The 25,642-nt window shown below is 42.1% G+C and overlaps 2 protein-coding genes across 4 annotated transcripts in view; one reads left to right on the top strand and one right to left on the bottom strand.

Annotated features, from left to right (window-relative positions):
* COL17A1 (collagen type XVII alpha 1 chain) overlaps positions 1 to 1,896 on the top strand; it is a 55,858-nt gene extending 53,962 nt beyond the window's left edge. For both annotated transcript variants that reach the window (XM_090057869.1, XM_090057870.1), the window contains one exon: positions 551 to 1,896. In XM_090057869.1, the coding sequence (XP_089913995.1) occupies positions 551 to 612 (62 nt within the window). In that variant the 3' untranslated portion in view covers positions 613 to 1,896. The remainder of the gene's footprint in view (positions 1 to 550) is intronic.
* Positions 1,897 to 5,787: 3,891 nt separating this feature from the next.
* SLK (STE20 like kinase) overlaps positions 5,788 to 25,642 on the bottom strand; it is a 66,970-nt gene continuing 47,115 nt past the window's right edge. Inside the window, exons 9-19 of one of the 2 annotated variants that reach the window (XM_090057141.1) lie at positions 23,669 to 25,156; positions 22,773 to 22,903; positions 22,314 to 22,437; positions 20,379 to 20,558; positions 18,031 to 18,123; positions 13,201 to 13,330; positions 12,807 to 12,931; positions 11,839 to 12,027; positions 10,084 to 10,209; positions 8,125 to 8,238; positions 5,788 to 7,494 (exon numbers count right to left, since the gene is read on the bottom strand). In XM_090057141.1, coding sequence (XP_089913267.1) covers positions 7,348 to 7,494; positions 8,125 to 8,238; positions 10,084 to 10,209; positions 11,839 to 12,027; positions 12,807 to 12,931; positions 13,201 to 13,330; positions 18,031 to 18,123; positions 20,379 to 20,558; positions 22,314 to 22,437; positions 22,773 to 22,903; positions 23,669 to 25,156 — 2,847 coding nt within the window. In that variant the 3' untranslated portion in view covers positions 5,788 to 7,347. The remainder of the gene's footprint in view (positions 7,495 to 8,124; positions 8,239 to 10,083; positions 10,210 to 11,838; positions 12,028 to 12,806; positions 12,932 to 13,200; positions 13,331 to 18,030; positions 18,124 to 20,378; positions 20,559 to 22,313; positions 22,438 to 22,772; positions 22,904 to 23,668; positions 25,157 to 25,642) is intronic. The other variant, XM_090057142.1, reaches the window with a different exon arrangement.

The following is a 25,642-nucleotide window of genomic DNA, read 5'->3' on the forward strand; positions in this document are numbered from 1 at the left end:
AGCTTTCTGGGCCATGCAGGGATGGCTGAACCTTAGGGGGGCCCTTTAGGGATCACACCGTAACTCTTACTGCTCCAAACTCACCCACCCAGGAAGGGATCCTTCAGACACTAGGTGCCCTTACTGTGGCAGATCCTAACCCACATAGACTGGGAGCTGTGTGGAGATCATAAATATAATTCCCCAGTTATTAGAGGGCTGAGAGGGAGGGTGAGATCACAGGGCTTGATGGGAGGGATCTCAGCCCTCCTTGCCCAGGTACAATGGCAACAGCTCCTCCTAGAAACCGATGTAATGAAGCCCCCCAGTAAGGCCTACACAAAGGACTGAAACACTGAGGGGTGAGCTGGCCTGGGGAGTGGGAGAGTGTCGCATGGGCATACGCTTCCTGAGACCTGTCAGTATTCATCCCCCACGGTAGAGGGTTGGTCAGGCAGGTGAACGACATGTGTCCCCCAGACCTGCCAGTCTCCTGTGACTGCCGGAAAACTCTGTCCCTTCTGCATCTAACCGTTCAACCAACCCCCTCTTGTATCCTCGTCTCTCTCAGGAGAACAAGTCTACGTTGGCAGAAGGAAAAGGAGAAGTGTTGGGAGTCGGGGTCTGAAATAAGCCCGTGGATCACCTCTGCACCCTGGGTACTGAATTAGCCTGACCCTTTCATGGCTTACTGCTCGCACACCCTCCAAGCCTGGCCACTGACGACATAGACTTGTGCCATTTGATGCAGCTGTTGTGATTTGAATGAACCTCATTTATACATTGCCCAACGCTGGCCTGACCTGGGGGCATCTGCTCCCATGCATTAGTCTCTGTACTAATCCCCCTGGAACACCTGCACTGAGAATTGTACCTGAACTCGTGGATTTGTGCCTCTTAAGTCTGACTTTGTGCATTGGTGCCAACTACTGAAGCACAGTGAAACCTGGTCCAACCAACCAGTCACGCACCCAGGGGAACAGAAAAGCCCACAGTCCTGGAGGTTAAAATCTACCAGGCAAGTGAGTTTTCTGAGCCAAGGCTGTTAATCAGAGCTTGGGCCAGGGTGACTGGGAGGCTTTCAGGAATCCTGGAGCAGGATGTTCCAATCCCTGAGATGCCCCCAGCAATGGTTTCGCTGTACTTCTGTCCCCACGAAGGATGGCAGGGCTGGGTCGGTCTCTATTCTGTCGTATTCGCTTGGTGTGTTTGTTCTATAAGCGAAGACAGCGGCGGGGTAAGGAGTTCGTCCAAGCATCAGAAGAAAGGCTGAAGCGCTTGATCCCTCAGCTGGGAAGTCAGACGGGCCCTGTATCAGCCAATGGGATGCGTAATTCATCAGGAAGAGCAGCTTTAGTACAGTCAGCGCTCAGGCTTGGGAAACGTGGTGAGAGACAGGCCTGATCCTGGCTGCGCTATACCCCACCTCACCCCCTGGGACTTGCGGTGGAAGGACCATAAGGATTTGACTTTTGCCCATGTATAAACCCCACACTGTCTTCTTTTATCTACATCCTTCCTTTTGGTACATTTGATTCGGCCGGTGAGAGGTCCCTTCCTATGAGGCAGCAGCGATCCGTGTAACTGCCAACAGTTGACATTGCATCCTTCCCACGTATCGGCTTCTGAGAGAGCTTGTACAGCAGCACAGCGTACTAACACACACGCACAGGGGTCAGGTGCCCACACGCTACACAGGCGACTTTATCTGGCCAACCCCTTTTCATTCTCATCGTTAACAGCATCACCAAGACCTGAAGGGGAATGGGGAACAATTAGAAATTCAGCACTTTTGTTAGACCTAATTTGTAGACTTTTGTTTTTGTAAAGATATTTTTATATGATTCTTGTTTTAATTTGGAAGACCCCCCCCCAAGTTTTATATTACGATCCTCATTAAAATGTGTTTTAACCCTCTGTTTGCCTGCTGGAGTTTACATTGGGCAATCGGCACTAGAGTCTGTGTTGCAATGGGCTGATGCTTCTAATAACAACAGGGTGTAGCCTGCAACCCCTCCTGTCACAGACACAGCCTGAGGAACCTGGTAGGCTTTCAGCCCTGCCAGTCTCCATGCGACTGTTGAGGGCACCTTGCCTGTCTCCTGGTTGTTTGGACAGAGAACAGCCCCAACACCCAGCTTGCTTCTGATGGTGCACATGTGACTTCTCTTAGTGCTAGCAGGGGGTTACACCAGCGGCCCTGGGTTGAGAAAAGCCCCTTTGTCTCTAGCATCATCTTCACTTCTTGAGTGAGGAAGTCTGAGTCTATCATGTGGTTGCGGGAACAGTGTGGTGGGAATAGGGTCAAGCATACCGGCCGTGTGATGGCTTAGGTGAGAGGGGTCTGGGAACATCAGGGATTGAAGTGCCGTGTTTCACTGCTGGAGTGTGTGTTACTTCCTGCTGAGCCCACAGCCCTGGAGGCCTCCCATTGTTTCCATGTGGGACACAGCGTGAAGAGCAGGAGATGCTCGGATCTGCCTTGCCCCGTTATAGGTGTTAGACTGGTATCGGGAAGTTTTCTGCCTGCCAGGCCTGGGTTTGGCTCCCACTGACCAAAGCAAATGAATAGGCTTTGCTAGTGACCCTTCAAAGCATGAATCTCAGTCAACCCATTTTGTTCATTAAGTCTGCGGAAAAGATGCACTGTAAAAGGCATCGGCAGGGTCTGCGCAGTTCCCATCTTGCTTTGTTAAGGTGTTTGGTATGAGAGTGTGTCTGGCTGCAGCCTACGCCGGTGCTCACAGTGTCTCTAAGCGATGTGTGCTCTCAGGTGGGCCGCACCTGCTGGGAGGGGATGGTCTCGGTGAATTAAATTCCCTAGGAATGGTGCGTTGGTCTTTGGTGTCCATCAGTGAGCATGGTGTTTCCTCCTGGATGCTGGCACTCGGGAAACCTGCAACGCTGGCTGGACGAGGAGTGTGATCTCCCGAAGTGGGGAGACGCAACAACGTTTTGTGGGTTGTTCCCAAGCTCTCAAGATGCCCCAGGGTGCCATGGCACTCTGGTTGGAAATCACTCTAAATAATGGCTGAAGTGAATGTTTTTCCTCTGTACTGCTACCATTGTCTCTTCTACCAAACAGCCACCGGTTTAGGCCAGGTAACAAGTGAGAGCTGGGTTTGAGTGGAAATATCCATCAATAGTTCATTTAAGTGCCTCAGCCAAATAAAATATCATCTCCTCTTAAGAGCTGCTGGTTAGAAATCAGGCCACTTGGGAATGTCTAAATGTGATACCTGAGTTTGAATCTCTGTGAATTGAAGTGTTCTTGAAATGACTTTGGTATTGAAAGAGCTGAAGTGATGTTGCTGCTGGGATGGTCCAGGAAGTAGGCGAGAGGCAAGAATTGTTGGAGGTGGTATCAACCATGCAGTTGGTCCAATAAGAGATCATCACCTACGAGGGTATACAGACTGATTTATCAATTGGTGACAGAGAATTGGCTCAAACAACCTGAGTGATCTGTCACAGTGCTCTGGTAGAAGTGCTTAGAGCAGTGGGTCTCAACCTTGCTAGCCTCAAAGCACCCCTCTAGCCTCGTCACCCCTCAGAAAATGCCAGCTCTTGGCTTTCGCTCATTTTTACTGCAGAAAAATAATAAAAAGCAATTCTTCTGTTGCAAAGAATTGGGGTCAGGATGTTTTTGACATTCTGGATTCCTATTTGAAATCTGAATTTATCTTATGCATCAGGTGCAGGTGTTTGCACCCCTAATATTGGTAACATTGCGTGGCATCCCAGGACACCATTAAAAGGATCTTGTGGCACCCTGGATGAGACTCACTGACTTATGGCATTTTTATGTCCAGGCACATATGCTTATTGGGCTCCTCCTTCACTAAGATGGTGGCATTCTTGTCTATGCAGACAGTTCCTCCGCAGACAAAAACCACAAGTTATTTGAAACGAACATCAGCTTCCAAAGATCGGGGGGCAGTCACTTCACGTGGCCCCAGTGGGCTCTGCCAGTCGGATAGTTGGTTTGCATTAAAGCTGTAATGTAGCGTTAATTCAATTTTAAATTCCGCCTGTTCTAAAAGACAACCAAATGAGCACGTCCTGGTCCTGTGCAATATCAGTCATGTTCCATCTTTCTGTACTAGCCTTGCTAGTCGTATCCTTCTCATGAAGTAGAATAAAGCTTCCCATTAAGAACCTTACGGAGCACCTCTCCTTGGCAAGAACAGCTGTCCGACAGGAAGTTCATTGCATGGAAGTCCATAGCGTGCGCACTCATGCCTCTGGGTGCTTGAGAGGGGCAGCAGGAAGCTTAGACAAATGTTTGGACACAAGCAACTTCCTGACGTAGGTCGAGGCTCTGAGCTCATGCATTGAAAGAGCAGTCCAGAGATGCCAACCCAGCAGGTCGTGATTTGTAAGTGAATTGTCAATTAAATCACACGCGTGACACTCATTTGGAAGCTTCCATTTGTGCCGGGGAAGGAGACAAGGCTTGCTGAGAACGTGAGGCGCTATTGTGAGTGGAAGAGAACACCAGTGGTCCTTTGCCCTGATAAATTGCTGCCCCTTTGTGCTTTGCCCTAGTTGCAGCATTATGAAGCTCTTATGAAAACCAAGGTGACCTCACTTTTTTTGAAAGTGCAAGGGGAGTGAGACTATAGGACACCAGCTCAGAAAGGCAGCTGCTTCTCCTGTGGAAACTCAGTGAGGTTAGGCCTTGTCCGACTGGAAATGCCTGGCAATTACCTGTGGCCTTTATGTTCCATAAAGACAATAGTGTCATATGAACTCTAATTTCTCAAGACAGCTCAAAGGACTGCACTTGTTTAAGGAATGCACTGCAACTGGGAAGAACATCCTAGATCCAAACGTGATCAAGCCCCCTCTGAGGCTGCAGCTGCTATTCCGGTGTCCTTTCGTGCAGTGGTTTGCAGACTTCCTGGGATAACAGATCGCATTCAAAGCTTTAAAATTTCTTGTGGACCACAATGCACCCCTATCAGCCCCCTTTCACCTGAAGAGGTATGGGGGAAAGTTGTGATCTGCAAACAGGCTGTGGCCCACTTAATGGGCTTCGCAGACCCCGTCCTTTGGGCCTCCTTGCTTGCAGGAAGTCAGTGGTTTACTGGTGACATTTCTGAGGAGGTACGATTGCAGGTGTTGAACAAGAAAGGTGGGAAGTAACACAAAAGGTTTTCAGCGACTTAGGTGGAGGTAACTATAGTGTCATGATGTAGAAGTGAATTGCCAGTTAAACCACACAGAGGGGAGGAGAGGAGATGCCGCATGGGGAGTTATTAAACATCTGAGAGAGGGAACAGACTGTTTGGAAGGGAAAGATTTGCTTGACTCTCCCCGCCCCCAAATAAATCACTGTACAGATTTGGTCCAGCAGCTGAATCAGATTTTCTGTTCCTTTTAGAGATATAAACTGTTTTAATGTTATATTTAGTACTGGTCATTTTATAAATGTGTAGCTTAAAAAGTAAAGGCCTTCAAAGACATTTCTCACCCCAGCATTTCGGAACAAACAGTTTTAAGGAACTCTGCATACAGCAACACAGAACATTCTAGTGATATGGTATATGAATTTACAACCATTACACGATACACATGTATATAATAAAATACCAGAAATTAAGGCTACCTATGAAGTCATTTTAGAGTAAATTTTACTTATCAGAAAGTTACAAAACTGAAATCAAAACATGCATTTTCCAATTGCCTTTACTGTGCCACAAATTTAAACCGTCTGCATTGCCTAGGTAAAGGCTCGGCCTTCAAGGATTTCAGCATCCAAGAGTTCAACCAAACCCGGTCAAAGATCTATATTAATTTATAACCTGCTCATTCACATGCATGGACACTGTTCCCATGATGTGAACATTATATGATGTTCACCAGTCTCACATTTAATGCAAGCTAGCAAAATAAAACAAGAAATGTTTACACGTGGATACCCAAAGAGACTAAAGGATCAGGCCTCCAATAACAGAAAGCAAACGTTATTTTACAAATTTAACTTTGGCATACCAAAGTACAGTTCATAATACTGTCTTGATATGACACAAGCTGTAACCCTCAACAGGAGTGCACTACAAGCGAACTTGTCTTTAATACATTTCCCACCTGCTACATGATAAACATTTGTGACTTTTTCAACTGTGTATCAGTCAAGTAATAACTTAAAGTCCACCTATGAACTTGGAAACAAAACCCTATCATGTTAGCTTACTACATGGCAAAACAAAAAACCCCAGCCTCTTAAAGTAGTTTTTCTACATATTTAACTTAAATCCTTCTTGAAAATAAACTGACTGAAACAAAAAATGTCAGGACTAACATTTCTAGTCAGATCAGATTTCATCAATTCTTAGTTTATAAATGTAACCGGCCCCTCTCCACTTCTCCGGCGGAGCTTCGGTAAGAACAGAAGTATCCATCTGCCCAGTCTAAGCACTGCTAGAGAAACCAGGTGCGTTTTGCACGTTACCTTGTGAAATACATTCGGCAGCTTTTCTGTTTTTCAGTAGCTAGAACTAAACTCCTCTAGCTTGTGAGGAACGTAACAAGCTGTGCATTTCAAAGTTAGCAGTTTTTTCACCTTTACATATTTTAGTGCAAAATATTTTAGGGTGAGGACTTATGACAAAAAATGGCAGTAGCAGCAAGAATGATTTTGTACAGTAACATATGCTGAGAATGGTTTGTAATAACGACACAGACTATTCCTATTGCAAAGAGTAATATATTGAAGTGTTTCAGGCACTGGATTCATGAAACTAGCACCCCATTTCATCATGAATTTGATGGATAAAACATGGAATGGACGTTTGGTTGCTTTCATTATATGCCAGAAGTTTAAAAAAAAATTAAAGGCATCTGCTGTTACTCATTATCTTTAAGCATAAGTCTATTTTTCTGCTTGAACCATGTGTTTGAAGAACTAATTTCTCCCTCAATTCTGAGCGATTTGTTCAACAACACAAAACGTTTAACCTCTTAACGGCACAGTTTCAGTTGTGGAGAAATCAGAGTCCAAAACAGTAGCATGTCTTTACTTAAATGCTTATGCGAATAACCATTTTTGGGGGATTATATCTAATATGTTAGTCTTATTTTCTTAGCTTCAATATAGAAGACCACATACTTTCTCAGATTCAAATACAAAAACTCTGTTCTTGAAACATCTGAAGGACATTGCTTTACCATGACAAACCAATGTCTGTTCTTCTATTTAGTTTTCTCCCAGTCAGAAAAAGAAAAATCCTGATAATGACACGGATTGTCTCCACTGAAAGCTATAAGCATCGAGGTCCTTTGAAGTAGGCTGCAGATTCTGTCATGACAGAAGATGAAGATATGCAAATTCCCAATGTAAAAAACCTACACAGGCCCCCAAAGTTATGATCCAGTGGAGTGGAGGCTGGGGATCGGGTAGAATTTGGAAATGCGGCTCTGCGTTGACGGGTTAAGGCATTCAGATTCTCCAGTCATTTTGAAGAAAACTTCCTGTTCTTGGAGTTTCCTGGCAAATTCCTCTTCCAGTGTCTGAAAACAATCAGCAGAACAGATTGACACAGGACTATATGGTGAAAGTCAAAGAAGCCTCCTCTCCTGATGACTTATCTGCCCCAGATTCCTGCAACGCCATGGAAAACAAGGCGGTAATATCAAAGTGGGAGGGATGCTAACCTAGACCCCCAGCCTAAGAAAGACAATGTCCTGTGTGTAGACTTCTCCATATTTATTAAATTCTGCTTGACAAACACACCCTACATCTCACGAAACTAGTAACTCCTCGAGACAGTTTGAGTATCGTTGTGTCAAACATCTCATACTTGCTAATGGCTCTCCGAAGCTTTCAGGTTTATTTACCTTGCTCTGTCTGTTTAGTAACAGCACCCTTGTCTACAGTGATTCCCTTTGTCCCTCTCTCATGCTTGGAGAGAAGGTACTACAGAAGCAGACTGCTGGCAAGCCTACTTTTTGTATGTGTTCCGTTTGTGTGCGTCTAACGCAGGTCCTGTTCAGGGTGCTGGCCTCCTGCATTTTTGCACAGTATTCTAACACTGTTGGTCCAGGGCGTTTTTTATCTTGTCCAATTTGTGACTAGCCAGTTTCAAAATGTGCCAAATGATCTTCTGGCCTTGTAGTTTCCTTATAATCTGTTCTGATTACCTTTTTCCTTGGACGCAGTTTCTCTCTCCATTCCTTCAGTTCTAGGCTGTGCTCTTCATCTAACTCTTTTAGTTTCTGAGTCTCGTGCTCGACCAGTAGATGGCATTTTTCATTCTGAAAACAAGACAACATAATCCTTAAGTAAAACTAATTCAGATTAGACAATTAACCATTTGTACAGTAACATATGTTGTCCTAATTCTTTTTAATTAGCTTACACTGCGTAATGGTGGCATAAATTATGACACAGTAATACAACCTGACTAATGCACTAGTATCAAAAGCTGATATTTCCAACAGAACCAGTGGTCCTGAGTTATTAAGTGTGGTGCAGTCAGATACACTACAAAGCACGCTTCATACATGTGGATAATATGGCACTCAAGAGGATACATGTGTCATTCCGTGTCAGGCAATGCATCTCTTTTCTGAAGTCTGTTGCTAGGATAGAATTGATTAAAAGGTTCTTTAGTTTAGAAGCAGGTTTCCAAATGTTCTACCCCTGGATTCCAGGAACAGAGACCAACTGATTTTGAGGAAGGTGTGGCGGGAACAAGGGACACATGTGGAAGCAGATGCAGCAGCACCACAAGAAAAAGGAAGCAAGACAATCCAGCCACAGAGGAACTTCCGGTTTCATTTTGGCAAGATATTCACAGATGCACCTAAGTGTAAACCATGCAAAGGCCCAATAATTCCAGAAATTTGGGCCTACTTGCTCAGGTGCCTTGCTGTAGCAAACCTCCGACTTTTTAAAAGCAGCTACACCGAGGCCATTTACACTGTCAGGCCAGGACTCTTTGTCTTAGGACTCAGTCCGAAGCCCTCAGGGTAGGCACTGATGAACAGTGAACAAAAATGGCTGGTGGCTTTCCTCTAGATCTTGAGGCCAGCTAGCAACCCTATTATGCCCAGAGCATATTTAATTTCTCTAATTTCTACAGGATGACATGCCCTTCCCCATCATCAACTGTTCCAGCACTTAGGGTTTCCTGAGGCACATCTGGCATAGTCATGCCCACCTTCATGAGGTGCTGGGGAAGTCAGTGGTGTAGAGCCCCTAGGCCAGGCTCTGGGCTGCTGGAGGACTTGCTGGTGCAACAAGATGCACAAGCTGATCACTTCATGTTGGCTTTCAGTTTGCCTTCTGTTACTGAGGAAGGGGAAAGCAAACTGAATGGAGAGCAGGTTCTGGTTTGCAGCTTCCAACAGTTGATTTTACACATCAAGGCCTAGAGGACTAAGACTGAGGTTCTTTAATACATAAAGTTTACGGATACCTGGAAACACTTCCCAGAAGCTCAGGTGCAATAGGCAGCCTGTGCTTTGTGAGACAGATTTGACTGCCTGCTGGGTATCTGCTTTTATAATGTCCAGCACAACTCTGAACTCAATTAACAGAAGATGGTGCTGCCTAGCTCTGGTTTGAACACTGCTTTCTTTTTAAACTAAGTACATTAAAAAGCAATATCGCCAAAGGAAAGTAACAGTGAAGCCACAGTTTGGCAAACACTTTGAAAGTCAACTTCCCTTTACAACTTATATTCTTTTTGTCTTTGAATCTATTTGCCATTTTGCATACAAAGCTGGAGTACACTCCTTGAAAGAAATCTTTTAAATGTCTAAACTGACAGATTATTAGAAAAAGGAAAAAAACACTTTTAAAACCTTTTCCTAATCAACACACAGACTCTGGCCTTGTACAGACGTTTTCTCCTGGGAGAGTCACTGCTCTTCCAGGAGAAACCATGGATGCACAGATGTTCAGGCTTTTTGTCCAACGGTAATAATGTCCACTCCATGGGAAAAATAACCTGGGAATAACCAGTCTTAAATCACTCCCTAGAGAGTTCCTCTTGGAAGACTGAATGTCTGTACATGCTGTCTGCTTGGGTAGGTTGTATATTTATTAACTTGACTCATTTCATAGACTGCTTATTTTACACCCTGTTTTTTAACCTGCAATTGATGCAGTTCTCTGATGTTTGCTTCGCACTGGAGCTGAAGGTCCCGCATTTGATTTTCATGCTTTTGGTGCTGAGCCAACCTCTCGTTCTTCTGCCTCTTTTCTTCTTGAACCGCAAACTGAAATTAAAAGCAAAGAGTGGCTCATACTGCATCTGTGCAAATATAGCTTACAAATGGTTACATAAAGTTGTAAAGTACATTTTGGATTCACAATATAATCAGACAGAACAGCCTTGTGAGATTAAAATCATCACTTTCTGAATTCTGCCCTCTAACTCTGCTCCGGGAATGCCCTCTGAAGTCTCAGCTGTCAGACTGCTGCTCTGGCTTCATTCATGCTACTCCTTAAAGCTTATCACTTTCATGAGACCCACTGCATGTGTGTCAGTATACCTATGATACAAATCAGCAGTGTTCTGCCCTTAAAGGAGTGTCCTAATTTGCACTAGCTGGGAATCTGGCTCTGTTTAAAATCTGACTTTATGGTTGTAATCCTTGTCTTTGCTTATCTCACCTCCTTTCTAGGCTTTCTTTTGAGTACTCATCCTGTCACAGCTAAGGCCCTGATCCGACAAAGCTTTGTACATGCTTTACTCTGCATATTGGCTAGACTTCAGTGGGACCAACTGCTGTAGATAAAGTCCATGCCGCATTTAAGGATTTGCAGAACAGAGCTTAAAATGATATGGCATTCTCTCCAGGGCAGGACCTGCATTGTACTGCTTGTACTGCTGAGGCCCCAGTCATTTTGGAGAGTATCTAAAAAGAGCCATCACTCCCATGCAAGGTTTTGAAGGTATAGATCAGGGGTGCTCAACCTTGGCCCACTGGCCAGTTCCAGCCTGCAGAGCTGTGTTTTCTGGTCCATGGGGCTCCCCAGGGTCCAGGAATTTGGCAGCTGGGGAGTGGTGGCAGTGTTACCTCCCACTGGCTTGCTGCCAAATTTCTGGACCTGTGAGGAGCCCTGCAAACTGCATAATGTGCCCTGCATGCCAGACTATGCCACCACGTGGCTGGATGCAGGCCATGCACAGTGGGCTGGCATGCAGAGTCCCAATCCATGCAGGATTTGGCCCATACACTGACTCTGTGCCACTCATCCAGCTCACAGGGCCAGAAGGTCAGGTGCCACTGATACAGATCACTGAATAAAAAACAGGCTGTAAAAAAATGAGAACGCTTTTAGCGTCTCTGATTATACTCAGCTGGAAGGAGGAAAATTAGGTATTCGGAGTTATCTGATCCATAGCATCCAAGTCAGCTAACTTCTTATATACATGCAAGAATTGGAATATTAGAAACCATGATGGCACGCTGAATTAATTTGTGCAAATGCTTTTTATATGCAAGTGAATTGGTTCCTCTATGTCGATCCAACATACGGAACAACCAACTCTCTATGGCTTCAAACATGCATACTTCAGCAGGGCCATCCAATTTTGAAGAGGACTGGTTGATGCTCACCTGAAAGGTCACTGAACAACAACACTGCTAAATCTGCTGGGAAAGGTTAATACTAAGCAACATGACACTCATGAATGCTGAGGCTGAATATTCAGTTTTCAGAGTTCCCTTTCCATGATCATGGTTACTTACAATACCAACTTCAAACTCTCATGTAAATTGTACAGCTAATACATCTCAGTCCATTTTAGAACACAACTTCATACTTATTGTGCTTCAAAGCTTCATTTGACTCTGGTACTTTCAGACCATTTAACTGGCAGTCTTATATTTATCAATCACCTGCTTAATCTTATCACGATCCTGGTCTGGAGTAGCTGAGGAGTTAATTCTTAAACTTTTCTTAAACATGGCCATTCGAGTCTTTGCTTCACTTCGCTGGATCTTAGGCAGTCTTGCTCTTTCCTGAGTTTGTTTATTTTTTAACTCTTCAATAAGTCGCTGGTTATATCTTTGCATTTGTTCTGTTTCCTAAAATTTTTAAACATAAGTTGCATATTATACAATGAACATAATATGTTTAAAATGTTAGGCCTCCATTTAGCGCAACACTGTAGCAGCAAGTCCATTGTTTAGGAGTCCAGAGCCCAGTGAAGTCAGTGAGAGTTTTTTAGTTGATTCAAAAGGTCTTTAAAACATATGCTTCAGTGCTAAGTTAAATTGTGACCTTAGAATTACAGTCAATATTTTTTAAAAAGAAATTTCTTTACCCATGTTAAAAATTATACCTTGCTTTATGAAAACGGAACAACTTCAGCGTAATGATTTTGGACCTATGCTGCTAGACTAGAGGGGTACAACCTCTGGGCAGTATCACTTTCAGGTTCTCTTGGACTACCAGGGCTGTAATGTTTGGGCTCTGAATATTGCAGGGAACTGTTTGTTTAAAGCAACTTCTATTATTAGAGCAGAAAAATTTTTAAAAAGGAATTCTTTCACTTGGTCTTGGATTTTAGCTCGTTTTTGCAGAACTTGACTTTGACTGGACTGAATATGATCTAATTAACAGTGCTTATTTGTGAAAAATCTAGTTCATTTTAGGATGCTTGTAATATGAAAAATAACATGAAGGTTAACTACCAAATACGTGAAGCAAATTAGACTAAATGGCTCAATGTACTGATTCAGAAGAAAAAGTGATATAGTAGAAAGGTAGCGGCATGAACTGAGATGAGTAAAGTGGTGGTGCAGGCCAGACAATTTAATAAACCACTGGAAGTTACAGTAACACAAAGGAAAGTGACACTAACTTTCTCATGTCTTTTAAGGAGCTGGTGCCTTTGCATGAAGTACTGATCTTTGAGTTGCTGTTTGAGAAGCTGGTGTTTTTCCTGTAAGTGTCGCTCTTCCAGCTCCCAGATCGCAGCTTCACGAGCTGGAGGAAGACAAAGGCTGTTTAGAAAGGACTAAACAATGCTGTCGTATTTACCCAAATATAAAGGTAAAAAAATAGATCACAAAGGCATTTTTAATACAGTAACGCCTCATATCAAAGATAAGATTTTTAACTATAGTCTCACCTTTAACTCTGGAAGACCTTCACTTCATAGATTTAAATAAACTTTTAATATTTCCTTGCATGTCTTGTTACATATAAAAACAAAATAATCCAGTTTTTAGAAAGAGAAATTTGAGGACTGATACCTCTCATGAGTTGCTGCTTGTTATTCAGGCATTCACGCTCAATATTGGCTAGCTCTGTTTTTTGCTGCTGGATGATTTTCTTTAGAGATGCATCCAATTCTTGTTGCTGCTTCTGCACAAATTCTTGTTCCTGTTAGAAACCAATGAAAACAAATGAAGGTGCTATTCTTCTATGGCATGTTACATTTTAATCAGTCCCAGAATAATTTTTCTATGTTCCTTTGGCCACTAATCAAACCAAGCACATTTATGAAAATCTGGGCTAAAATACATCTCATAAAATTATTCACTCTTTGTGCTCTCCACAAGGAGACAAAGGACAAAAGAATATGTAAAACATAACAAGACTTAGAAATGAGACCAAAAGCAACAAAGTAACCATCATCTGAAATTCATTCCAGGTCCCCCCACACAGCACAAGCTGCAAGACTAGGATTACCCGCTGTAATAATAGCCTCTTCCACACAAACACCACAGAAAAGCTCGGCTAGTCAACAGTATAATAGAGTGTCTTAGTCTTATTTATTCTTTTGTTTAGTATTATTAAGGAAAACCTATTTATGTACGCACTCTGTATGACCACTTCAGAGTTCGTCGGAGGGGGAGGGGGAAGAAAAACAAAACAAAAATTACAGGTCACTATCACCTGTTTGTTCTCTACATGTGTCTTGATAAACTTTAGCTGTCTACACACATGCAAGCATGCACACACTATTTTCTTTACAAAAAGGGACAGGAAGTTTTATGTAAGATCTTCCAAAGATTGTTCCTACGTTCCCATTTTAAAAAATGACCTCTGTTGCCTGGGTATAATTTGGAGGGGCATAGTTGCAACACATCTGGTATTTTCTGCAAAATGCCAAAAAGCACATAATGAAAATGGAAAACATTTCAATACCGTTTTTCCAAATTTGTTTATAAATGCAAATCTTAGAAAAACTTAATGAAGGCTCTTTAATCTTAACAGATATCTGTGCTGCTGAAAATTACCTTCATAAATCTATTGTAGTATTAGCTTATCCAGTATGAAAATCAATAATTAACCTTTTTCATACTCAGATTTGGAAGTGTCCTTGTTAGTGCCTATATCAAAAGAGGAAATTCACTGCCTTGGAATAATTCAAACAAAAAAAAAGAGGCTTTTGTAGCAGCAATTTAATTTTACTGCAGTTGCAGTATCCTAGTACACTAAAGGCCCGATTCAGCAAGCATTTGAACCATTGAAGATTTCTTTTTGTTCTACTGTGACAAGTTTTCCCAGTGAGAAACGTGAGCTTCAGATGCTATCGTCTTACTAGATAGCTCTACACAATGTAACTGGGGATGAATGGTCCACCGCCTCCCTCACTACACTGCTGACCGGAGACAGATCTGCAATCAGCAAAGGAACAGAGGGTCAAGGCAGAGAGGTTATTACCAAAGCACCAAGATACAGTCAACGGAAAGACTGGTGACTGTGCAATGTGAAAGTCAAGTAGGAAGGCATGGGCATTTGTTTTCATATGGGAAGAAATGAAGGTGGTTTCCAGGGCAGAGAGGAGGGAAATAGTGCTGGGCTATTGGTCAAAGTAGAATAAATCCTCCGAGCCTGAGGCACAGCCTGTAATATTTCTTCTAGTGATCAAATATGCTACAGAGCTGAAGGGTAAAGTGATGTGAAGAACGAAATGTGACACCCAGAGGCTGGTATTCTTGAGGATGTCTAAGGAGTAAAACCGTGCATGTCTCCACAAAGATTCACCGAATGGTAATGCAGTCTCATGAATTACTTAGCAGTGTACCGCTGGACTGTGAATTACCGTCTGCCATCTGCTTCTCTAGGTTTTGGGAAACTAATGAGATTTCTTGGATGTTACTCAGGAGTCAGAGCGGGCAGGACAGAGCGGGCAGTACATAAGACTCGAGGTGAAGCAAGTCTGTGACTAGAAAAATACAGAGTTGTGGGTATTAACCCAGATGAAATGGCTAGGGCCAAAAATACAAGTACATAACATCAGAAGGACAGATGACACCTATTTTTAGAAGCATCTCAATTTATTTTGGAGGGAAAGAGTGAAAAAATAACAACTAACAAACTTTAGTGCTTAGAAACAATAGTTTCAAGATATACATTATTAGAGCCATTTTATTATGCTCTTTACCAGTGAGGAAAATGCATTTTACTTTTAGAAGGGTAATAATCTTGGTTTGAAAAATATTTATGGTTTGCTTGACAGATTTTTCCTTCCTCAAACTCTTGCAACACAAGCAGGATTTTTATTTAATGAAATTGCTAATACTACTAGATAAACTAGGTAATCTTAAAAAAATAAGATGTATCCTTTCCATAGTATCCAGCAATCCCAAACACCACATGCAATGGAGAATAAATTCACTACCACAACACAACTTGCTTCTTCACAACTATATTAGTTCTTCTGCTCTTACAATAAGAACAACTTGGACAACTTGGAAGACATGAAAAAAACCTTTTTCTTTCTTTTTTTGTTTTTAAAGTACAAGATTTCACTGCACACAAAGCATAAAAAAAATCACAGCATTCACTTTCTCACATGTGCTGAAAAACTGATAAAATCCTTATGGGTTTCTTGTCTACAGGAGAAAATTCACAATGGTTTGTTCAGAGTTAATCGTTGCATAAATGTGAACATTTTAATTTAAACTATATAATTTTGCAAATTTGCACTAATTCATTTTGAGATGGCAGGGAAACTAGATCAGCACATCTGAACCACAGACAAAACACACAGCTGAAAAATGAGGGAAATAAAACCCTTTGGGCATTTTGTGACTTACATCCTGCATTTGTGCGTCGAAAAGTGTACATGAAGACAACTGAAAAGACTGAATCATAACCCGAGCAACACCCTGTGGATCAGAATACAAGGCACTTCCCGGTCAGAGCATAAACAATGTAACTCTTTTCTTTCAAAAATGATAAACTGCTTGATATCAGCAAGGTGAATACTGAGTTTCCAAGGCTGTAGTCGGAGCAAAACAGATCTAGTCACTGACAGCAGAAACGTGTATCAAATCTGTTTACAGATGTCAAATGCAATATATGCACATTTTCTAGGTTTACAGTAGGTTTTGATTGTACAGAAGGAGCCTTTCAACTCTACACTAGGATACACTACTTTATCAATGTTTCTGTTAATAGAGGAAATAAAATTAATCCACTGGGAGAAGAGAAAACTGTTTCTAAATACGAAGTTTTTGGAGACTAACTTCATTTCAAGTGATATAACAAGAGCATTTCAAACTATCATGCTCAAAGAAAACTTACATCAAGTCACAGGTAACACTTTGTCCAGTAATACAGGTTTTCCACTCTGCCACTTTCATAAACATTGTGGAAAAATTAAAAAAAACCTCAACCTGGGCATATGGGCATATTTTAAGCCTCATGTTTAAAACTGTGATCAAACTCTTACCTTTCCAAAAGCCACCTAATCCTTGAGGCATCTAAGTTCACTAAGTGTTTCTGTGCTTGACTTCAAAGTTCTCTAGCTGCATGCAAACCTGCGACTGCAGGTGCTAAAGCAGTTCTGGCCGGGCGATATGAGACTGTCTACACCCTCTGAAGGGCCCGATCCAGAAGGCGCAGACAGAGAATGCCTACTGCGCATCAACAGACTTGGGCCCTTTACAAAATACTGTTGTTGTTTTCTTTTTAAAATGCAGCTGTCAGACAAGAAGGAGGTGGTGCCTACCTTACTATCTAATAATGCTCTAATGGTTGGGTTATTTCTGGTTTTATCCAGTGCTTGTTTTGAGTGAGGTACCTAAACAGTCCTAGAAGCAGGACCAAAACCCAGCAGTCCCTCACAAAGGTGAGTCCAGTTAAGTCATGTTCCTTCCTGTATTTGCTCTCCTTCTGGCCCATAAATCTTGCATTCCTCTTTGCACAGGGTGGATGAAACAGTTCCTACCTAGTACAGCTGGCGGGCTGGAGGGTAGAGTACTTCCTTGGAAAGCAGGAGATGTGGGTTTGAATCCCCCAGGATGAGGCAGAGAAGCCAGGCCTCTCACTTTCTGGGAAGGGTCCCTAAGCTTTAGGTAGAGTAACACCCAAGTGGAAAGCTGATTAGGATCTAGCCTCAAATGGCAACAAGCTAGGCACCTCCATGTCCAAATTCTTAATCCGAAACCTTCAGAGCATCCCACTTCCATTACTCAAGCCAAACCTGCCCCCTTGCAACACATCCTTTGCTAGAGGCAGTAAGGTACAATAGGACCTGTTCATAACCTCACAGAGGAAGAACGCATTGAAAAAATATTTTTCCTTCCAGCTCTGACTCACAAGGGCAGTAAGTTTAAATGCATACAAGTATACTGAAGTCTTCTGAAGTTTCCCACACCTACACTTCACTATGACATTTAATTAACCTCAGTTTACTTTAAAAGCTCTGCTGCCATGAACAACACTCCTTAATTTTACACTTTTTATATATTTATCATCCTTCCTGATGCTTAAGAATACATTCTTTGTTCTTCCCTAACCTTTTTAATTAGACAAAGAAGATACCTACCAGCTGAGGAAGCATTGTAATGAGCGCTCTCTTGATGTATCAAGATATTTTTCTAATTTATGTACTGCTTCCTGAATCTGAAGCTTCTTTCTAGCACCACTAACATAAATTTGCATACCGTTGTTTAGATATGTTGCACTCTATTTGCAAGGCTATGGAAGCAATTTGAAGAAGCACAGCAATAACAAGGGTTAGTTAGTTAAATTTCATACTCACTCCAAAAAATAAAGTGGAATTATTAAGCTGTGTGAATAATACTGCTGTTTGGACTTTAGTGGCTTGAAGCAGATGCTGTTACCTGTGCATGCTGGCTATGTGCAAGCTCCTCTTTCTTGCGTTTCATGAGCTCTTTTCTCAGCTCTTTGGGTGCTTTCTCCACTTCATTAAAAACCTAGTGTATAACCATGCAGAGGGGGGGGGAAATAACACTTTCTCCACAGCAAGCATTTACTGCGAATGCAAAAAGTGCATGTCAAGCATCAGAGGTAGCAGAAAGCATGCATTCCTTTGATGGTGGAGGGGTTAGTCTGATGAAAGGGGAAAAGACAGCATGTGCTTTACGCAAGTGTAAGTGCAGCTCAGACAAGAGTTTAATTTTGCATGCAAATATTAATGAGCGCTCTCAGAAAGAGCAATTCATTCCTGTTGATTACGGTATCATATGAATGTGTTTTCATGCAGCAAGTGAAACAGCCATCAACTAAGAAAACCATCACCTGCAACAGAGGTGGTGTTTTCTTGAAACGGTGCGTACCGTGTATGTGCTGTATATTAACTTTCACTGAAAGACAGCTAATATTGACATTGTGGCATGTGTAACTTCAAAGATTTCGTGACTATTTTTGCATGAAGATATTCTTGACCACACATGATACTTACATAATATGTGTTTTAATACATTATAGAAGAGGCCTGCAAGCACGCTAAAGGTTAAATGGCCTTACGCGTTCACTTACAAGTACTCCTCTTAACAAGTTCAGAAGAAGAGTAACAAATTATGTTCCTCTGACTAAAGCAATTAGCTATGAATCTGATAGTTTAAAGATAAATTGTTTTAAAATAGACAGAAAGGTGACTACAGCTAGTGCTGCATACTTTCCATAATCCGCAATATAACATGAATCGTTTTAGAGTTCCAGCTGCATTTTCCTTCAGACTGCAAATCCCCTCATTGAACTATAAAGAAAAGTAGGCATCCAAGAACAAATGACTGTTTAATAGGAGAGGGGCCATTAGAAAACAGAATACAAATCACCACATGCTATTCCTGTTTCCGTGAAAGAAATGCTTTTAGATCCGTACAGTGCATTAAATTTCACCAGCTTGCCCAGGTAAGACCCAATCACCAGTAAAAAGTAGAGACTCAAAAATGAAAGAGGCTCAGCAAAAGAGAAGAAGTGATTAATATATATACCAGTTTATATAAATATACAAATACATAAATATCAGTTCAAACAAATATAGTTAATACTTTTCTAAATCTGTGCTATAGGATCCTGCACATAAGTTTTGTTGGTATAGGTTTTTAGAAAAAGCAAATTAAGCAAATAATTATTCTTAATCTTGCCTTTACTTTATTCATTTATATGCAGAACTATATGTAATTGGTTTACCAATTACATAAAATGGCCTTCATATGCAACCAAGCACTATGTAACTATATTGTACCACTTTTTTCTTGTGCAAATATGTGCAAATTAACAAACTACCTGCTGGCATCATCACTAGTTTACCTTATTACATAGCACAGATATGAATTTATTAGAAAATGTGTTGCCTGTCAACTTTTTTCCCTAATCAAGTTAAAAACTAGAGGTCATGTGATTACACTTTTTACAAATAATAAACCACAAAACAACTAAAAGCAATTCTGTAATTACAATAAATATAATGATTCTTTGTGGTAGAATTTTTAAAAAATAACAGTTTTGGTAATATTACAAGTATAGGCACTTTTGGCTTTTGTTGTGACATTTTGTGGAAAGCTCTCAAATTATAAATCAAGCAAAATAAAGATTTGCTCATTTAAAAGGTTATGTGGAAGATGTGCTGTCAATGAATTCTGCAGAAATAAAAACTTGAATGCTCTTTTCACCATTTCTGTTCTTCTGTGGGTACATCTACACGTGTGTTTTACTGCAGTTAACTAATTAGCTCTGCAGTAAAGCACCACCATCTACTTGTGCACTGGTATTAGGGTGCAGTAAATTAATTACCTTTGCCATACGATAGTACTGTCGGGGACTCTGCTAAAATGCATGTGTAGATGGTGACGGGGCTGGCTAGGGCATGAGGGTGCTAATGAGTGGGGGCTGCCTGCTGCCGAGCCCTGTACTTTACCACGCTCGTGCCCCAGCCAGCTTCACGCTGCCCAACCCCACCACCTGGAGCCCGGGGCTAACCCTCCTGGCTCCTGCCAGCGCTCCACCCCAGCTCAAAATGCTGCAGTCCCAGGTGCATGTGTAGGCCCTGCACTCAGACGAAGCTGCCTGGTGCAAACTGCGCCAGAGTTCAGGTTGCTTTAATGGCATGTGTAGATGCATCCACTACACATTAAAAATAAATGACACTGGCTTCCAATGGCCTCATGAAGGCCCACTTCCTCTGGCCACACTTTCTACTTTCTACATTATCTAAAGCTCTTACCTCTTTTTTTCTGTTTTTCAACATGTTCTGGAATTTGGACAACTCCTTCTCTTGTTCTGCTTTAATGCGTTTTGCTTCATCTCGTAAGCGATTTGTGTGCTCCTGTTCCAAGCGTTCTATTGTCTGTTTCTGTTGCTTTTCCAGATTCTCTATTTCTTGATCGTACTGCCGCTTTTTACTCTGTAAAACAGTTGTTTGATCTGATGGTTTTCTAGTAAGCAAAATTCTGCAGACTGAGAGCTCTGCAGTAATATTTGCTCAATATTTGTGGAAAATCGTATCTAGTTGGGACCAGTGATCTCGATCTTGCTGTAGGTATTTGCAAAGTGACTACTTGGCACCTAAACCAACTTGCAGTGGGGAAAGCAGAAGTAGGTGCTTATCATTATAAAGCAGTGTATGCTCCAAGGGTGGTTGTAGGAAAGCAAAGCTTTCTATGTTCTCTGTTTTGGCCCTTGCAAACACATACAGAGTAGGGGTACAAAGATAAGCGAGTGTAAGTATATGGTAAGTGATCAAAGGCTTCAGTCGAGTCTGCTTTGAGGGAGCTGGAAACTAGGGCTGCAAACAGATACCTTTGTGCCACCATAAAAATTTCTATGGTAGCGCAAAGCCAACAGTTGTCCATGCCCATGTCCCTTTTCGTGTGATACAAGCCCAAAATTGTGACTGCCACAATAGGTGGTATAAATTTGCACCTTCTTCTTGTAGCAGATGTCCATTTGCTTTATGGTGGGAATGCTGCCCCCACTCTCCAGCTGCCTCTAGGGTTTGAGGTGCCCAATCTTGCACACCCTGGGAATTCGCCTGTAGGCCCCTGAAGCCCTGGCAGCAGCTGCCCGGGTTCCCTGCTTGCAAAGGTGTGCTCTGGGAATCTCCCAGCAGGGCATTCCCTGGGCATACCTATTGCACTGCTGTGCCCCAACTGGGGGCGTGCCTCTGCAAATAAGGAATTCCTGGGGCATGCCTCTGCTAACAGCGGAAACTGGGGATCCCCCATTTGCAGAGGTGTGCCCCGACTTGGAACATGGCAGCAGGAGACCCACACCTGAGGAATTCTCTGTGGGGGAACTCCCGGCATGCGCCTCTGCAAATGGAAAACCCAAGATGCCCCCATTCGCACTCGTCTCATAGGACTGAACCTCTGAAGCCCTGACAATGGCAGGGCCCAACCCTGCAGGACAATGGCGATATCTGTATTGCTTAACGAAGTGGATCAGCTGTGCTGGGACACATCCTGGCACAGCTGAGCCCTCTCCAAGGACAAAGTTGATAGCCTAGAGCAGTGGTCTCCAAACTTTTTTGATCGCGCACCCCTATCAGTAAAACATTTTTGAGCACCCCCCCCCCAATATATTTATATAAATAGAAGTTCTAATATTTTCTTCCTGCACCCCAATGGATCATCTTGTGCACCCCCTGGGGTGCGTACACCCCACTTTGGAGACCACTGGCCTAGAGGATCTCATGTTGGCAAATCTGTTTTGGAGTGGCCCTTTGAAGACAATATGAGGTTTGATTCCTGGATCCTATGGAGCACATGCCCTGCTATTCTTTTCTTCTAATAAGCCACTTAGGAACTCAGCTGAAGCAGTGCTCAGTACTGACACAGCTCAGCCAGGCTGGAGTTGATTTGGAGATGGGTAGGGACAGGACTGTATTTTAATGCTCCTCCTAAAAACTTGCTTTGTGCCACTTTTCTGCCTGAACTGCATCCAAGCATTTTCCCTACTGTAAAAGACTGGAGTGAGAGACAACCAGTAATAGAAAGAACAAGAACTAAATAGGCATGGGAACTGAATTACATTAAGTACCCACAGCAAAGAAACCCTGTGTTTGTTGCTACCATTAACTTTATCAACTCTGTCAATACAGCATCTCCTCAGGATACTACATTCACTCAAAACAAAGCTGGTACAAAAACCAGAAACCCACTGTCATTTCCTGTTCAAAGCGTCTGAACATCTGTTCTCGTTGTTGCAGGAGTTTGTTGGAGAGCTGCTGCTGAGCTCTCTGCTCTTCTTTCTGAAGAAGTCTTAGCTCCCGCAGCTCCTGACGCCTAATAAAGAGAGAAATAGAAGATTCGGTTGGGGGAGGGGGGAAGAGAACTGAAATGCAGGTAAATTATATAAATAAAATAAAATAAAATAAGATCTTTGGAGTCAATAAAAAATTAATTTAAGATGAGGTTTAAATGTCTGTATCTTAAAAAAAAAAATGCTACATTTTTCTTCCACTTATAACTCAATAAATAAATGCAATCCCAGCACACTATAAAAGCAAACTGCAAAGTTCTTCAGACAGAAATTACTGAATTACCAAAAAATATTTTAAAAATTACTAAAATATAAACAAATTAAAAACCGATTGCATATCATTCAGCTTTTTACTCACCGTAGAAATCGCATTTCTTCACTTTTTGAATCATTCTCAGTAACTATTTTAGAAGTAGTCACACTCACTTCTACCCCATCAACAACAAATTTGCGAGTTTTCTTTAACGTTTTCTTTTGTCTTCTAGTGTCCTGAATGCAGAACATTGTTGGATTAGTATGGTTTGGCTAAGTTACAATTTTTGTTGTTTGTATCTGCTCTCTCTATTTTTATACATCTGATAAATGTAATGACTTAGATTCTGAGCAGAGAACTATAGTGCATGGTACAGCGAGAGTCAATTGTCACCAAGAGCCTAGAGCAAAGCTTGTGCTTGCCAATAACAAGCAGGAAACTATTCTTAGCCAGTAAAGGTAGAACTAAACCATTATTTTTCCATACCTTCACTTATTAAAAAACAAACTTCTCAATAATCTTCCAATATGATCTGAAGCAGGTTTATTTTTCTAAGTCTGAAGAAAGATGCATTGAATTTGCTGTCGCCTATAGTTTTCCCACTCAGCAGAATCTTCCCAAACAAGACTGGGAAGCAGCAATAGAGTAAATAGTGGCTTATTGATTTCACCCTTAAAACTTCTGCTTGGAAAAGCTATAAGCACAAAATGGGGAGTGTATGGGAAAGGAGGACCCAAACTGGAGGCTGAAGGAAAAGCACAACAGCACAGCCCCTCTTCACAGCAGGGTAGTGGGGAAGAGGAGACTCCAGGTGGGTGAGAAAGACACAGCAAACTGGTCTCTCATCTTTCAGCCAGAAGAGGGAGGCAGGAGGCACCGGCCAAAAGGGGATTCACATCTGGCTGGTTGATATTTCTGGTTGTGAAGGTCAAACTCAGAATCAGATTTAAAGTCAAACTGCGTAAGATGCGATATAAGTATGTATCATTGTCTACACTTACTTGTAACGATATTGATCCCGTGTCTTTATTTTTACTGAGGAAACTAGAGATGGACAAGTTCAAATCAATGCTGCTGTTATCCGCTGTGGAACCAGTACCTGAATCTGCATCATTTTCCTTCACAGTCTCAGGTTCCAGCTGGCGTAAAGTTTCAGCATTGGCTTCATTATCTATTTTAACTTTTTCCTCATTTTCTTCGGTGCTAATGTTAATTCTGGGTACCGGTGTGAGTTCAGTTTGTTCAGCCGTAGTCTCCTGCAGCTTGTTCTTTATTAGTGGATCACCAGGAACTTCTGAACGCTCTGTATCTATCTGAATACTGTTCTTTTGAGTGTCCTCGGGTCTCTTTATTTCTGAATTTTGGTTAACCTTAGCTATTTTATCCGCATCTTTTTCTGGAATCTCCACAGTGTCACTTGCCTCCACAATCTCCTCAGTGGCATTTACCCCCAGAGTATCTTCAGTCTTACTCTCTACTGACTTCTGGTCTGGGTCATGCACGTTGCCGGCCTCTTTCACCTCTGTTTCCTCTGTGCTGCTTGTCTTACACACATCCCCATTTCCACTTTCTACTGACTTCCGATCTGTATCAGTCACTGTATCGTCATCTACTGATTTCTGATCTGTATCAGTCACTGTATCTTCACTTCTACTCTCTGTTTGTTCAGCGCTGACAGTCTCATGAGCAGGCTCAAGTCCACTTTCCATTAGCTTCTGACCTGTCCCTGCTATTTTATCTCCAATGGTGATCTGAGTTTCACTACTGCTGCCTGTCTCCGGAGCACTATCACCTTCCGTTTTTAGTGGCTCCTTCTCTTTGTCAGCCATTTCAGCTACAACCTGAACTGTTTCTTTAGTGCTGTCCATTGTCTCCTCCATTTGTTCTGCAACTTTCTCTATAGTACTTTCTTCATTCTTATTTTCCTGCGGATCTGCTTTACTTTCTTTCTCCTCTTTCTCCCCAGTCTCTTCAGAGATGACGTCTGTGATTTGAGCGCTTGGCTCTTCAGTTTCAGGTCCTATTTTCTGATTGTTTTCAGCTGTTTGTTCATTATCTGTGTCATTTTCTTTCTCTGTTTTCAGACCGGGTTCATTGTTTGTTTCTAATGGCAGCACTGTGTCAACTGCTTTTCCTTCTTTCTGTAAGCCAGCACCTTCACCTACTTCTGCTTTTCCAGTTTTCTTTTCAATTCCTGATATTTTCTTTAACTCATTTTCCTCAATTAACACTGACCCATTTTGGACTTTTACAACATCTTCATGAGTGGCATCTGATGTGTTATCAATGGCTTTTCCATCTTCAATATTCACAGGTTCGTCAGCAGCTGTTTTATCATCCGGAAGCATCCCACTGTTCTTCTCCTCCGCCGCGTTGCTTTCTGCTTTCTCAGACAGAGATTCCAGAACAGAGGCGTTCTGCGACAGTTTATCTTCCTCGGAGCTGGCGATACTAAGATCAGAGGAAGCACGCTTGTCTGCTGGTAATTGCTGAAATTTTTATTTAAAACAAAGAAAGAAATACATATGTTTACTCTTTTGTTCGCTATAGTAGAATATTAGAATACAGAAAGCAAAATGTATCCAAAGACGCGGCACACGTACATCCTAGTTTGCAGGAACAACTTCATGAATTCTATCACCCCAAATGATTTGGCTTGGCATTATCACATTACTATTAGGTCTGCAGATGGTCTCTTTCCTGCACAAGCAACAATTGCACAAAAGCTGTTAGTAGCTTCCAACCTCTTAAGAGTCCAGCAAGGCTGAAACAATACAGTTCAGTGAATGTTTTTTACCTCAGCAAAAGTGCAACGTAAAAAGTTCTCCCAAGACCTTCCTCAGTTGCTTTACATTGTCTAGGGTTCCTCCATCCTCACTGTTGGGAGTGCACGCTTACCTCGAAGAGGCGCAACAAAGCACTTGTAACCCACAGGGAAACTGGGCAAAGGCTTTAAGCCACCTTGGCCATCCCGG

The sequence above is a fragment of the Crocodylus siamensis genome, chromosome 7, assembly GCF_052110815.1.
Source record: "Crocodylus siamensis isolate JL-2025a chromosome 7, ASM5211081v1, whole genome shotgun sequence".
In the NCBI taxonomy this organism is placed as follows: domain Eukaryota; kingdom Metazoa; phylum Chordata; order Crocodylia; family Crocodylidae; genus Crocodylus; species Crocodylus siamensis.